Consider the following 15,534-nt stretch of genomic DNA (forward strand, 5'->3'; position numbering starts at 1 on the left):
CCTGTGGATCTGAATCACAGAGATGAGAGAGAACCTATCTCACATAGCATTTTACATGGCCCCGTTATGTCACCGCGTTATTTAAATGCAGGGATTCCTTTCAAGTTGCCCACGGAAGTTCTATCTAGTGTGCTTTCTACAGGGTCCTTGGGTTCAAGCTGTTGGCCATAGAGTGTTTGGACTGTTGCCATTGCACTTAACAAAATTCTGTACTTCTAGTATCTGATCTTTTAAAATAGCAAACCCCTGACCTAACTTTTCCCCATTCGAAGTAGGAACAGAGAAAAAAAATATATGAGTATACCCACACTCACTACTATGAAGAAAGAACAAGGTGATGAGGTGAGCAAACCTGGTAGTAATAAAGATAATACAGACTCTTCGATCAAAGCATTTCCTTCCAAATCTCTTTCCTTCATCCCTCACCATAGCCAACAAGGAGGCCACCTCTATACCTCAGGTTGGTAGCATCAGATTCTCACCAGTCTGAGCTACACACACCATGCCCTCCCACAAGTGATTGTTCAGACGTGAAATCAACAGCTTCTTCCTTCCAGCCTCAGTGTTCTGCAAATCAAAGTCAGGTATTAAAACACTGGCACTCATTTTCTTTCACAGGCAAAAATGGGGAATACACACACACACACACACACACACACACACACACACAAACACCCATCTCAGACTAAAGTAATGGGCCTCTCCCTCCCCTTATCTTCTTGTTAACTTGTTAAATTCATGTCCTGTAAATAAACATGCAGAGAGGAGGGAGGAAAGGAAGAAATGAGGAGAGAGAGAGAGAGAGAGAGAGAGAGAGAGAGAGAGAGAGAATGAGGTATAAACACACAGAGGAAGTTTATTCTGTTGTAAATAATAATGAAACCATGACATTTGGAGAAAAATGGATTGAACTGGAGATAATTATGTTAAGCAAAACAAGACAGACTCTCAAAAACAAATAATGTGTTTTCTCTCTCATGTGTAGAATCTAGATATTCAAACTGAGAAATTTTGGCTTATGGGCATGAGATGTTGTAAAGTGGCAACAAAGATAAGAACAATATTGTGACCTTTATCATGGTGAATTTATTTAGGTATTTTCTAAAGAAATTTTAAATTTCTAAAGAATTAAGTCTTCTGTATTTCTAGTTTTACGGTATTAAAAATCTTTGCTTTTTTAAGGTAATGGAGCTAGTATATAATATTCTCTCCTCCTCCCTCTTTTTCCTTTTCCTCCTCCTCCTTTTGTTCTTTTGGCTTTTTGAGAAGTGGTCCAAATTACCCCATGCTAGTCTCAAATTCAGTATGCATGCAAGGTTGACCTTGACATCCTGTCTCTCCTGCTTCTATCTCTTATGTGCTAGGATTACAGACATTCAACTTCAAGTCTTGCTGATCATATTTCCATTGTTGTTCGGGTGTTTATTAATGGATATATCTCTTTTAGTTATTGGGCAAATTTTTGAAAGTTTTGTATTCTAGTAAGGCTGCCAGTTGATAGAATTTCCATTATTGTTTTTAGTGGTTGTTGACAGATTTTTTTTATAATTCCTTGACAAATTTTGAAAAACAAAAAAAGGTGCCATCTGACAATCTCCCAAGTCCTTTGGTGTTTTGTAAATATTGATCCTGTGGATTTATAAGCCTAGACGCCAACACCACTGGGCAAGGTAATCTTTAAGTTCACGGTAGACATGATACGCTAGAGATTCTAGAAGAAACTAAAGACCCTCATCTCCTCTTCCTGATCTAACTCCATCAATAGCTCTCTAATAAAAAAGTAATTACATTGAACAGCCAATAGACAGGAACTCCAGGCTCCAAAAATCCCCCATGAGCAGGGGGTATGCATGACACTGAATCCTGCAGGATGTCTCTGTGCCTACTTGGGAGGTTGGAAAGGTTCTAGAAATCTGACCCAGCCAGATAAGCGTCAGAGGCAGTTCAAGTTTTTAGTCTACCTGATGGTGTTTAACTGGAATTCAATTGTTATCAAAATGCTTATATTGGGAAGACAGCACAGTGTTTTTCCTCTTGGTATTTCGAGGTTCTACTGAGCTTCCATCTCAGTGGAGCCCTTTCTGTTCACACCTCATCGCTTTAGCCCTGAGACCCTGTTTTCAAAGGAAACTCCCCTACCCATGAAGACATACGTCCCTAGGACGCAGCTCTAGAAAGTCTGTAAGAGATTACTCACCTCCAACCACTCATCCAAAGGAACAGGATAAGTCAGTGTTCCCTAACTGTAACACAATACCTGAGGTGATTGATGAATTCACAAGGAAAATATTTATTTTGCCTCAGTTTTGAGTTCCCAGCAATGATTACTTGTCCTTACTGCTTTGGTCTGCAGTGACAGAGAAAACCACTAACCACACAGTAGCTGGGAAGCAGAGGGAGGTCCTGGTCGTATAGTCCGACATCAACAGTACACCCACCCGAGGACTAGACGATCATCCCCTAGACTGTACCTCTTCAAGTTTTCCCCACCTCACAAAAGCAACAAGCTGTGGCTTAAGAAGTTACTACCCAGGCCTTTGCAAAAACATTTCAGATCCAAACTCTAAGAACAGCAGGAGGATGTTCTAAAGGTGGGGGTTTCCGACTCTGAAGTGCAGACACTTGACACCCCTTGCGTCTTTTCTTAAGCATTCTGAAGAACTGGTCCTCCTGATGACACCATCCTTTTTCTACCACTTTGTTTCTTTAGGAGCATCATTGTCTTCGTATTAAAATCCTGGGGGACTGCTACTACTGTGTGTCTGGACTGCCTGAGCCCCGCCAGGACCACGCCCATTGCTGTGTTGAAATGGGCCTCAGCATGATCAAAACCATCAGGTAACTTATCTCCTCTGCGGAGCTCGTAGCCTCAGTGAGTGTGAGGAGCCATATGGCCGCATTTGTCCTTTGCTGGAAATTTTGGAGTGTGGTTTTAAGCTTGCCTAATTTCACAAAACCTGCATATCTGTTGATTCTTGCATAGAAGTTATTGGATCTACTGGTCCCCTTGTTTAATGGTAACATTTCACTTTCAGGCAGTCATGCAGGAACTCTGATCATAAATGTTCTTGTGGGGATACTGTTGAAAAGATAAGCAAATCCTCTTTAGAGAGCACAGCAGGAGAGATGGGCAATGCATACACAATTTCACTGCAGTACAGTAATCTCTGAATAAAACCCAAGATTTGGGAAGGCTAAAAGGAAGACCTGTTAATTCAGCTGCTATCATGGAAATGCCCATGGTGGAGAAGATATAGAAGATGTTGCTTGAAATATATTCTGCATAGACATCAGTAAGATTGTGGAGACAGAGCAGGGAGCTCTGAAAAGCAGATAGGGGTGTATACAAATCAAGATACACTGCAACTGCTGAGGCCTGAAGTAAAAGGAGTGATGATGATGGTCTATTGAAGGGTACAAGCCAGAGCCCACAGGGCCTTGGTAACAAAGGTGTGTCTTCAAGTCAACTAATATTGGCTTTTTGTGTGTGCTGCAAGTACTTTTAGCTTTTTTTGACACTCTTGTCCAGAGTTTTAACTAAGGGAAGGAGTTTGGGGATTCTAGAATTAAACCGTATGGCTTTGGGACAAAAGCTCATCACTGCCAGAATTCCCACCAACATTCTAAAATGGATACAGAGCCTGTAAATGTTACATTTTCACACACCACTGGAAAGAAAGAAAGAGGAGAGGTGTGTGTGCATGTGTTGTGTATCTAAGTGTGTGTGTATGTGTGTGTTTATGTTTGAATGACACCCAAATGCTCTCATGAAATGTAGTACAGAAGCCTGGGGGGGGGGGGACTGCCTCATACCGGCAGATAGGGCTTTGAGGTGGAAATAGAGTAGACCAAGCAAAATCAGTATAAGCAGAGTTTGGCAAAATGTAACTCCAAAGCTTGAAACTTCTCGCTGGGAAGTTCCACTTGAATTAAAGTAAGAGATTCCATAGACAACTCCACTTTCCCAAAGGAGAGGGACAAATCCATAGTAGCCCAAAAGCTGGCAAAAACAATTTCCCTGGGGAAAGACAGTGAATTTCTTTTATTTTTTGTTTTTGAACAAATGCTTTGATAAACTCCTGGTGTTGAGAGCATATTACTTTTTAAAGTTAAGTGACAAAGAGGGCCAGCCTGTGTGCTGTTTGTGGGCTGCAGGCCTTTCTGCTGGACTCTGCATGCCACGGAACAGCAGGGGCATCTGGTGGAGAACATCTGTCAGCATAGTCAAAGGAGTGTACGAGATGCTGGGGCACAGGCGGTGGACAAGGTGGACAATCAGGGAGATGCTAAAGTCTTGGGTCTGAGTGGCTTCAGACCAAATCTGTAATTCCTTCCTTTTCTGGGAAGTGTTATATTTTTGCTTTTTCATAAAAGAAAGGAGTTTGAGGATCAGGAGCCAAGAAATCCTAGATACCTCTTCTCTCCCTTGATGCCAGATCTAAGATCATTCTACTATCTGACCATGCTTCTTGGCCTTGTCATAGTTCACTGCCCTGATTTCTAGGCTGTTTGATTCAGAGGTAGAAGTAGATCTATAAAAATGCTGCAGAAGAACTATATATATATATATATATATATATATATATATATATATATATATATGACTCTATGAAAGCTACCACATTGCTATGTCAGTAAGAAGTAAGAAACTAGAATCCTTCTAAATCTCTTCATTTTTTTTTCTATCAGCAGAAACCCTATGCTTGTCATGGTAGTAGCTTACCTTCCATGTCTTGTATCACACTATAAGAAAATTGAATGAAGGACTAGAGAGATGGCTCAGTGGCTATGAATGCAAACTGGTTTTATAGAGGTCCAGAGACATTCTCTTGGCAGTCACATTTGGTTGCTCATAACTACCCTTCGCTCCAACTCCAGAGGATCTGACAACCTCTTTAGCTTTTTCAGACACTTGCACAACACCCACCCCCAACATACAAGCATACACATGGACACAGATGTGGACACAGACATACACACATTGTTAGGTATTAAATTCCCAGTTGCTGGGTTCCTCCACCGCCAATACAACAAGCCAAATCAAACGGAATTAATAAACCCAGATTTAATGAACAGGGCAGTGCAAAGCAAAGCAAAGCACTCCTGTGACTCTCAGGAAGGCAGGAGACAGAACAGGAGAGCATACAAGGCAGATCTATGGGCCAAGTCTTGAATAGCCCGTAGGCATGGTCCCAGGCATCTCCTGGGGAGGAGACTCTGATGGCAGACATTCTAGGAGGTGGATTCTGAAACAAAGCAGCTCCAGGGAGCTGCTGCTTGGTGTGCTGAGGAATGAGTCTGGAAGAACCCCAAAGCTGGAGATTCCAAACACACATAATTTAAAATAAAATCAAATCTTTGTTCAAACAAATAAAATTATACAATTGCCACTTACTTCTATTCTCATCTAACCTTCCCTTCAAACTGTCTTTGAATATCAACTCAAAAAGTTAACAGTGATCATGATCAAATTTAAGGAACTTTTTTTATTGATTTTTATTGAGCTCAACATTTTTCTCTGCTTCCCTCCCTGCCTCTCCCCTCACCCCTCCAACCCTCCCCCAAGGTCCCCAGGCTCCCAATTTACCCAGGAGATCTTGTATTTTTCTACTTCTCATGTAGATTAGATCTATGTAAGTATCTCTTAGTGTCCTCATTGATGTCTAAGTTCTCTGAGCTTGTGGTTTGTAGGCTGGTTTTCTTTGCTTTATGTTTAAAAACCATGAGTACATGTGATAATTGTCTTTGTGCCCATAATGTTGAGAAGAGGGAATGAGGGATCATCAGTGTATAGTATTTTGCTGTGAGATTAGTGACAGAAACTGAAGTCTCCACCAGCCCAAGTAGACAGAGAGACTACAGATGTCAATTTTGTTTGTTCCCTGTCTTCTGTACTGCAAAAGTTCCCACCCTTAAAGACTGGAAAGATGAACAAATGGGCTCTAATGCAAAGTTTACTTTATGCCGGACTTCGACAAATTAACTGTTCTCTTGGAGACCTGAAGCTTTGGACTGAAAACAAGTACCAATTCTGATGTTTTAATAGGTCTGAAGAGAGGCAATGGAACAAGCACCCAAGGAAGCAGAGATCTCTGCAACCAAGCAGATATGTGATGCTCATCCTGTCAGCCAGCCAATAACTCTGAAAGCAAAACGTTTATTGAACATTTCTGTTTTATCCTTGTGCCAAACTCTGGAGATCCAGTTGTGACTGCTCTATCTCTAAGCCTTTGTTCTGCATGAGTATAGAGAGACCACTTGGATTTATTGACTATAAATTGAAGAAGTCAGACCAGACATCCCTGAAGTCTCTATTGGTTCTGAGAACCTGTGACTTATATCTCCATAAACCTCAGAGCCAAATAATAAAATATACTGCTGACATACTGTAAGACTTTCTATTTTGATCTTAACCAGAAGACATGCTGTAGAGACGCCATTGCAAAGGAACTGAGCCTGCTCGGGTCATACTCATTTCTCTTTCGGCAGAGAAACTTGTCCCTGGTCTCTTTGATGGCTTATTTAAGCTCCTTTCTGGGACTTTGGAGTTGGACAATGAGAAGCAAAAACTTAGATAAGTTGAAATGATTCAAGGGCATTCTCTTTCATTCATTTATTAAGTACCACTTCTACTTCCTCAGGAATAGACACATTGGTTGCATATTTTTTTAACTGTATGACTCAGAGCCTATTAATACCCAAAGAACTATTTGATTATAATGTAGGAGACTTGAGGTCCAGCATTAATTCATCAGTTAACAAGAAACTGTGGCACTGAGGAATGAACAGGAACGCTGGATTTAGGCAAGCTGTTGTTGTAATTGGCTCAGGCTTCTAGAATCTCACTCCTACTAACAAATAGTTCACTCTGGGAAACAGCTGCTGAAAGATTCACCCTTCAGTGTGTGTAGAACAGCATCCAAGTTACTAGCTTTATGATGAAGGGATTATTCTTTACCATCTATCACTTGCATATGCTGCATTTGCTTTATTATACCTCAAAATACATGTCTCGACAACTGGAAAACACATGTGTGTATGTATATATGTATGTATTGTATGAACTTCACATAAATGTGAAACACACACAAACATGCAAACATTCGCACTCAGCTATAAAAAAGAACCGTCTGTCATTTTTAGCAACATGGATAAGTCTGAAAGGCATTATATTAAATAAAATAATCCAGGAATCAAAGTACAAATGCTGTAGGATTTCATGATTGTGGTATCTGAGCAAGCTGATTTCCCAGAAGCAGAGAAGAGAGCAGCAGTTGGAAAGCTGTAGTACAAGGGTGGAAATCTTCAATTCTAAAAATAACCCTAAAAGACCTTGTACATCACTGCAACTGCAGTCAATTGAATACTGTATTCTTGAAAAATGCTTATAGAAGTTTTCTTATAACAAAAATGAAAACTACATAAGAAAAAATATTCCAGTTAGCTGGGTTTAATCATTCCACAATCTATACATAAAAGCAATGTTGTATACAGTAAGTACATACAATTTTGCCTGTTAATGAAAATAAGAAATAAAATATAACAAAACTGAAGCATTCACAGTAGACAAGAGCCAAGACATTCAAAGCAATTGAGGGAGAACTGGATAAACACCTCAGTAGCTAAAGGAATGAGGAATGAGAGACAAAACTCTATATAAAGCTATAATCAGACCTCCAAACATGTACTGTGGCACTAATGTGCCCACGCTCACATATAACACACATAATAATAATAACAGTAGTAGTAGTAGAAGTATTCAGAACCAGGAAAGCAAGAGCTCCATAGTTCCAATTCCTCTCTTTGCACTCTTATTTGAGACTAAGGAAAATAGAACTATAACTTTGTACCCTTTATTCAAACCATTTTGATACTTGTTTTCTCCGTCTACCCAAGCTAAGGTAGCAGTGGTTGCCACCTTGTGTTCCAAGGTGTCTCTAGAAGATGGGAAAGTCGTGGTGAGAGATGTGCACATGTGGTTAGAAGTGCCTTCTTGGGTTCTTGGTGTCCCCAGACTACATCCCTGATGCAGGAGGATTGTTTTGGGGGAATATCATTCAGAAATAGTCCTTTCCTCTGGAAGATTTTCCAAAAAATGGGTTTCCTGATTTGGTGCATATACCACCACCTCCAATCCAACTTTGTATTGACCCTATGCAGGCAGTTCATGGTTTATTTTGTCCCTAAAACCATGTATAAAAGGAAATTGGTCCTGTATATTTATTGGCAGATCATACTTAGGTTTTTTTCCACATGTAATCAAAATGCGTGACTATAAATTCCTACGGGTTCCAAATAATAAAAAAACAATTTCATCTTTCATCTGCCTTTACTAAGGTATCTGCATAGCAGGTCTTTTAACAAAACAAAAAAGTATTCCCCGCTTGGAGACAGAATCATGAAGAATGAGCCAACATAACCATCAAGAGTGATAAAAGCTGTGTGTATGTATGTGTATGGATGCATATGTCACATATGTATATAGAAAAATGCATACGAGTATGTGTTTACATGTGAGAGTGAATATGCATATATGCCCTATATGTTTATGTATATATTGTGAGTGTGTCAAGCAATAAAGAAAACTTTTGTAGCTATCAGCATTCAAAGCTCAACAATACAATTAGTACAAGAACCATTAGGATATACCTTATGCAATGTGAAATCACAGGTATTATGCAAAAATGACAGAATTTAGAACAGACATCAAAAGATAGCTGTGTATATGAACCACTTTCTTAACAGTTGACTCTATGTGAAGGAAATAGTTGAGAAGTACTTTTCTAAAGAGCAAGATGAACCTGACATAAGGAAATTGCCATAAATAATAGGAAAATATAAAAATATTAGAATCTAGGACCTTAGATATTTACTAAGAAGCAATACTTAAACGTCTTTCTTGATATTATAATCATGTTTTAATTAACATTATTCTGAGATTTTTGATCAGAATTCCACTGCATTAAAGGTGTAGTTTGTTTCTAGATGTGATTGCAATGAACATTCCTTAAAAGGAAAGTGATTTGCAGGGCACATGTTGCATGATGTGGATAGTTCTGTATTTGCAACAGCAGACCTCATCTGTTCCCATCTCTTCCTGTTACTAGATGTGTGACCACAGATTGTGACTTAACTTAGAGCCCCATGGCCTGCCATGCAAAATACAGATCAATGGATTCCAACAGGAGTGTTCCTTTAAAACCCCAACTAGGTAGACAGGTGACATGCATGTTGTCATAACAGAAAATCTTTTAACATTCATCCTATTTTAAACTCTATGTGTGTGGGGATATGCACCTTTGAGCATAGGTACTTGGAACATCTAGAAGAGATAGTAGGGTGCTCAATAGTAGAATTACAGGCAGTTCTAACACAGGTGCTGGGAACTGATCTAGAATCTTCTTTAAGAAGAGTATGCACTCTTTCTAGTTCCATCCATTTGCCTGCAAATTTTAAGATGTCATTTTTTTTTATTTACCACTGAATAGTTCTCCATTGTATAAGTGTACCACATTTTCTTTATCCATCCTTAAGTCGAGGGGCACTTAGGTTGTTTCCAAGTTCTGGCTATAATGAATAATGCTGCTATGAACATAGTTGAGCAAATGGCCTTGTGTTTTGAGTGTGTACCCTTTGGGTACATGCTGGGTCTTGAGGTAGATAATTCCTAATTTTCTGAGATACCACCATACTGATTTTCAAAGCAGCTGTACAAGTTTGCATTCCTACCAGCAATGAAGGAATATTTCTCCTATTCCATATCCTTTCTAGCATAAGGTTTCATTAGTGTTTTTGATCTTAGCCATTGTGACAGGTATAAGATGATATCTCAGAATAATTTTGATTTGCATTTCCCTCATGGCTAAGGATGTTGAACAGTCTCTTAAGTGCCTTTAGGCCATTTGAGATTCCTCTGTTGAGAATTCTCTATGTAGATCTGTACCTCATTTTTAATTGGATTATTATTGATATTTTGAAACCATCCTGAGTGAGGTAACCCAGACACAAAAAGACAAACACAGTATGTACTCACTTATAAGTGGATATTAGACATAAAGGAAATGATAACCAGCCTACAGTCCACAACCCTAGAGAAAAGAGGAAACAAGGAGAACCCTAAGAGAGACCTACATGGATCACCCTGGGAAGGGGAAGTAGATAAGATCTCCTTAGTAAACTGGTAGTGTGGGAGAAGGAAAGAGGGTGGGAGAGGAGTGGGGAGGAGAGAAAAAAAGGCTGAGAGGAGAACAGGGGGGATCAGGAAGGTCAAGTTGGCTAAAAATAGAGAGGGAGAGTAAGGAAAGACATACCTTGAAAGAGGAAGCCATTATGGGGTTAGCGAGAAACCAGACACTAGGGAAATTTCAAGGAATCCACAGTGAAGACCCGAACTAAGAATCTAACACTGCCCTTCCCCCATGATGACTACCTTAATTGTCATCATACAACTTTCATTTAGTGACTGGTGGAAGCAGAAGCAGAGAACCACAGCTAAGCACTGGGCCAAACTCCTGGAGTTCAGTTATAGAGAGGGTGAAGCGATATGAGCAAAGGGGGCCAAGAGCAAGATGAGGAAACCCACAGAAACAGCTGATCCAAGCAAGTGGGAGCTCACTGACTCAGAACTGAAGCTGGGGAACCTACATAAGACCAAACTAGGCCCTCTGAATGTGTGTGACAGTTGTGTGGCTTGAGCAGTTTGTGGGGCCACTAATAGTGGAACCAGTGTTTATCCCTAGTGCATGAACTGACTCTCTGTAGCCCATTCTCTATGGAGGGCTATTTTTCTCAACATAGATACAGGGAGGAGGGCCTCGGTCCTGCCTCAAGTGATGTGATAGACTTTATTGACTCCTCAAGGGGGGGCCTTGCCATCTCTGAGAAGTAGATGGGAAGTGGTGTGGGGAGAAGGTGGGGGGAATGGGAGGCTGGGACGGAGAGGAAACTGGGATTAGTACATAAAATACAATTGTTTTAAAAATAAAGATAAGGTCAGAAGAAAAACAGAAAAAAAGATGAGTATAGACTGTTAACTCCTGTGCCACAGGTCCAGCACCACAGAAATACTTCTAATAGACTCTTGCAGATGGGTCTGAGTTGGGCGGCAGAAAATTTCCCTTAACACAGTTACAAAAGTCATTCCTTTATCATGCCTTCTAGCCAACACTTTTGAAATAAAGAGAGTTACAAGAGTTTATTGAACATTTAGGGTATATTGAACACTGAGGAAAAGGTTTTGTGTATGTTAGCTCCTTGTGTCTTCATAAAAAAAAAATCCCTCGGTGTTCAGTAGGAGTGGCAGGTAAAATATTGACACACTTTATATGTCTACAGCATACACTGGTCAGGGTGGTCAGAGCCACGTCAGAATCATGCCAGCCACAGACAGGCAGGTCTCCTGAAGGGCCTCTTACCAACTATTGGATGTCTAGAAATAAGTTCCACTTGGAAAGTGAGGGAAATAGTACACACAGAGGTCAGATAATGGCTCAGAATCACACAGCTAGTCAGTGGCAGCACAAGATTGCCAATCTGGAGGCATCCATAGTCATAACCAATATGCTGCCTGCCTCTCAGCCCTACGTGTATCACTCCCGACTCTCAGAATCTGCCATCAATACCTAGAATATCAGTTAATAGCTTAGGAGACTTCATACCCATTCCTGAAAAAATAGCAGAACTAATGTTAATGGAAAAACTCAGTAAACACCAAAGAATAACATGAGAGTAACCCATAGTCAAAATAACCTCACAGCAAATGCATTCTATTGAAAACACTTGACTTTAGAAACAAGCACTTAATAGCTAATGGGGGCAGGGGCTGAATGTAGCTTTATTCCTAATGAAGCATTCAGTGCCATCTCATGCATGTCTGTTCATAAAAGTTAATTAATTAAAATAGGTTTAGATAATAGCTTCTATTACATAGATTGAAAAGTGACTCCAGATGGATCCTTCTTACATACCCTGGGTCTATTCTGGGGATGCTTAATAGCTGAGGAGATGCCAGAATTGACTCTGGGCCCTGCTCTCTGTGTTACTTTTATTAATGATCTATAAAAGGTGTCCTTGATGAATCTAAATGAAATTTGCAGAGCAAAGTCTTTTCAGTGCAATTGCTAAAAAACCACAGGAATGACTTCAGAATGCCAAGTAGAAACAGCATTTTCCAGTAGTTTATTTAGAGCAGAGGTCCTAATCCTCGTGGCAGGGTTGCTCTGTCAAGCCATATGGTAGGACAGGGACTGAAAGGCAGAAATTATCACGTTTCTCATCACTTAAGGAAGAATGTCAAAGTGCATCCCTCAGCTCCCTTTCCTTTCTTCCTTTCTCTAATTCCCCTTCCTTCCTCTTTCTCTTTCTGCCTTTACTCCTTCTCCCCTTTTTGCTTCCTCTTTCTGTTCTTCTCTCTCCTTTCTCTACAGCCCTCTATTTCTGTCTCTTACACATATGCTTTTTTCACTCTGTGTGTCTTTCTCTCCCTTTCACCATCGTTCCAAGTCCCTTTCCTCATCCTCTTTGCAAACATCACTAAATATAGCTGCATTGTTGATTTTCTCCTTGCTGTTATGAAACACCTAGCAGAATGCAGCTGAAGGGAAGAGCGGTGTGTTTGTTTTGCAGTCCATCATGTCTGGCCAAGCATGGCACCAGGAGCATGAAGCTGTTTGTTCTCCCTGGGCAGATAAAGAAGCAAAGAGAGATGAATTCTGGTACTTATCTAGCTTTCTACTTGTTATTCGGTTTGACATCCCAGCTCAGAGGATGATGCCACCCCCATTCAGACATATCCCTTCAGATAATCCTCACTGGAAATGCCAAAACCTGTGCCTCATTAATTCCCTGGGCTAGGGGCTGCCTAATCTAATTAAATCAATGACTGAGATTAGCCATCTGAACAGCAGTCATAAGCCTGCTCTCCCATTAAGATGCAGTCATTTGAACAGCATTCAGCACCTCTCTAGTACTTATAATCAACAAAAGTAATGATGAGGGACCGTTCATCTGCAGGTATTACACTGAATAACCTTCACCCTTCACACCTTACTCCAGTTATGAGAAGCTATTATTTTCTTCAGTGTCCAGGTTGGGATTTAATGGGGATTGCATTGAATCTGTAGATTGCTTTTGGTAAGATTGCCATTTTAATGCTGTTAAACCTACCTATTCATGAACATGGGAGGTCTTCCCATTTTTGATATCTTCTTCAATTACTTTCTTCAAAGACTTAAAGCTTTTGTCATCCAGATCTTTCACTTGTTTGATTTAGAGTTACCTCAAGATATTTTATGTTATTTGTGGCTGTTATAAAGGGGGTAGTTTCTCTGATTTCTTTCTCATCCCATTTATCACTTGTATAGATGACGGCGACTGAACTTTTTGAGTTAATCTTGTCTCCTGCCACATTACTGAAGGTGTTTTTCAGCTGTAGGCACTCCCTGGTAGAGTTGTTATCACGTATGTATACTCTCATATCATCTGCAAATAGCAAAAGTTTGACTTTTTCCTTCCCAATTTGTATCCCCTTTATCTCTTTTTGTTGCCTTATTTCTCTAGCTAAAACCTCGAATACCATATTGAATAGATATGGAGAGAGAGGACAACCTTGTCTTGTTCCTAATTTTAATCACTTTGAGCTTCTCTCCATTTAATTTGATGTTGGCTGTCAGCTTACTGTATATTGCCTTTATTATATTTAGGTATATTCCTTATATTTCTAATCTCTCCAAGACCTTTATCATAAAGGGGTGCTGAATTGTTTCAAAGGCTTTTTCAGAATCTAATGAGATGATCATATTATTTTCCTTCAGTTTGTTTATATGGCAGATAACATTGACAGGCTTTCATACGTTGAACCACCACTGCATCACTGGGATGAAGCCTTCTTGATCATGGTGGATGATTTTTTATGTGTTTTCTGATTCAGTTTGCCTGTATTTTGAGTAATTTTACATCAATGTTTATGAGGGAGATTGATTTGTAATTCTCTTTATTGGTTGCATCTTTTGTGGTTTGGGTATCAGGGTAACTGTAACATCATGAAAAGAATTTAGCAATGTTCCTTCTGTTTCTATTGTATGGAACAATCTGAGGAGTAATGGCACTAGCTCTTCTTTGAAATTCTGGTAGAATTCTAAACAAAAACCGTCTGGCCCTGGGCTTTTTGGTTGGGAGATTTTAATGACTGCTTCTATTTTCTTAGGGGTTATAGATCCATTTAAATTGTTTATTTGGTCTTGATTTTACTTTGCTATGTGGTACCTATCCAGAAAGCTGTCTTCCGTGTTTGTTTGTTTGTGTGTTTGTTTGTTTCATTTTCCAATTTTGTGGAGTACAGGTTTTTGAAGTATGACCTAATAGTTCTCTGGATTTTCTCAGTGTCTATTGTTATGTTTCCCTTTTCATTTCTGATTTTGTTAGTTTGGATATTCTTTCCCTGCCCTTTCGTTAGTTCAGATAAGGGTTTATCTCCCTTGTTGATTTTCTCAAAGAACCAACTCTTTCTTTCATTGATTCTTTGTGTTGTTCTCCTTGTTTCTATTCTGTTGCTTTCAGCTCTCAGTTTGATTCTTTCCTGGCATCTACTCCTCCTGGGTGAGTCTGTTTCTTTTTGTTTCTAGAGCTTTCAGCTGTGCCATTATGTCCCTAGTGTGAGATTTTTCCAAGTTCTTTACATAGGCATCTACTTCTATGGACTTTCCTCTTAGAACTGCTTTCATTGTCCCATAAGGTCGGGTATGTTGTGCATTCATTTTCATTGACATCTAGGAAGGCTAATTTCTTTATTTCTTCCTTGGTAATTCAGCTGAGAGTTGTTCAGTTTCTATGAGTTTGTAAGCTTTCTGTAGTTTGTGTTGTTGATTTCTACCTTTAACCCATGGTGATTCAATAAGATACAGGGTGTTATTACAAATTTTTTATATATGTTGAGATTTGCGTTGTGATCAAGTATATATAGTCAGTTTTAGAGAAGGTCCCATGAGGTGCTGAGAAGAAGGTATATTTTTTGTGTTTCAGTGGAATTGTCTATAGATGGCTGCTATGTCCATTTGAGTTATAACATCTATTAGTTCCCTTGTTTCTCTGCCAAGTTTCTGTCTAGCAGACCTGTACATTGGTGAAAGTGGAGTGTTGAAGTCTCCCACTATTAACATGTGTGGGTTTAATGTATGATTTAAGCTTCAGTAATGTTTCTTAAAAAAATGTGGGTGCCCTTGTATTTGGGGCATAGATGTTCAGAAATGAGACTTCATATTGATGGATTTTTCTGCGATGGATATAAAATGTCCTTCTCCATCTCTTTTAATTAGTTTTAGTTTGAAGTCTATTTGTTTAGCTATTAAGAAAACTATATCAGCTTGCTTCTTAGGTCCATTTGATTAGAGAATCTTTACTCAAGCCTTTACTCGGAGGTAATGTAAGTCTTTGAAGTCGAGGTGTGTTTCTTGTATGAAGCAGAATGATGGATCCTTTTTGCATATTCATTCTCTCAGCCTGTGTCTTTTTATAGGTGAATTAACTCCATTGATATTA

At 39.5% G+C, this 15,534-nt stretch overlaps 1 protein-coding gene across 3 annotated transcripts in view; it reads left to right on the forward strand.

Annotated features, from left to right (window-relative positions):
- Adcy8 (adenylate cyclase 8) overlaps positions 1 to 15,534 on the forward strand; it is a 206,341-nt gene that overhangs the window by 89,415 nt on the left and 101,392 nt on the right. For all 3 annotated transcript variants that reach the window (XM_041672606.1, XM_041672605.1, XM_041672607.1), the window contains exon 5: positions 2,711 to 2,838. In XM_041672606.1, coding sequence (XP_041528540.1) covers positions 2,711 to 2,838 — 128 coding nt within the window. The remainder of the gene's footprint in view (positions 1 to 2,710; positions 2,839 to 15,534) is intronic.

The sequence above is a fragment of the Microtus oregoni genome, unplaced genomic scaffold (genome assembly GCF_018167655.1).
Source record: "Microtus oregoni isolate MIOR12 unplaced genomic scaffold, Mior012 000022F_ref0000154, whole genome shotgun sequence".
Classification (NCBI taxonomy): Eukaryota; Metazoa; Chordata; class Mammalia; order Rodentia; family Cricetidae; genus Microtus; species Microtus oregoni.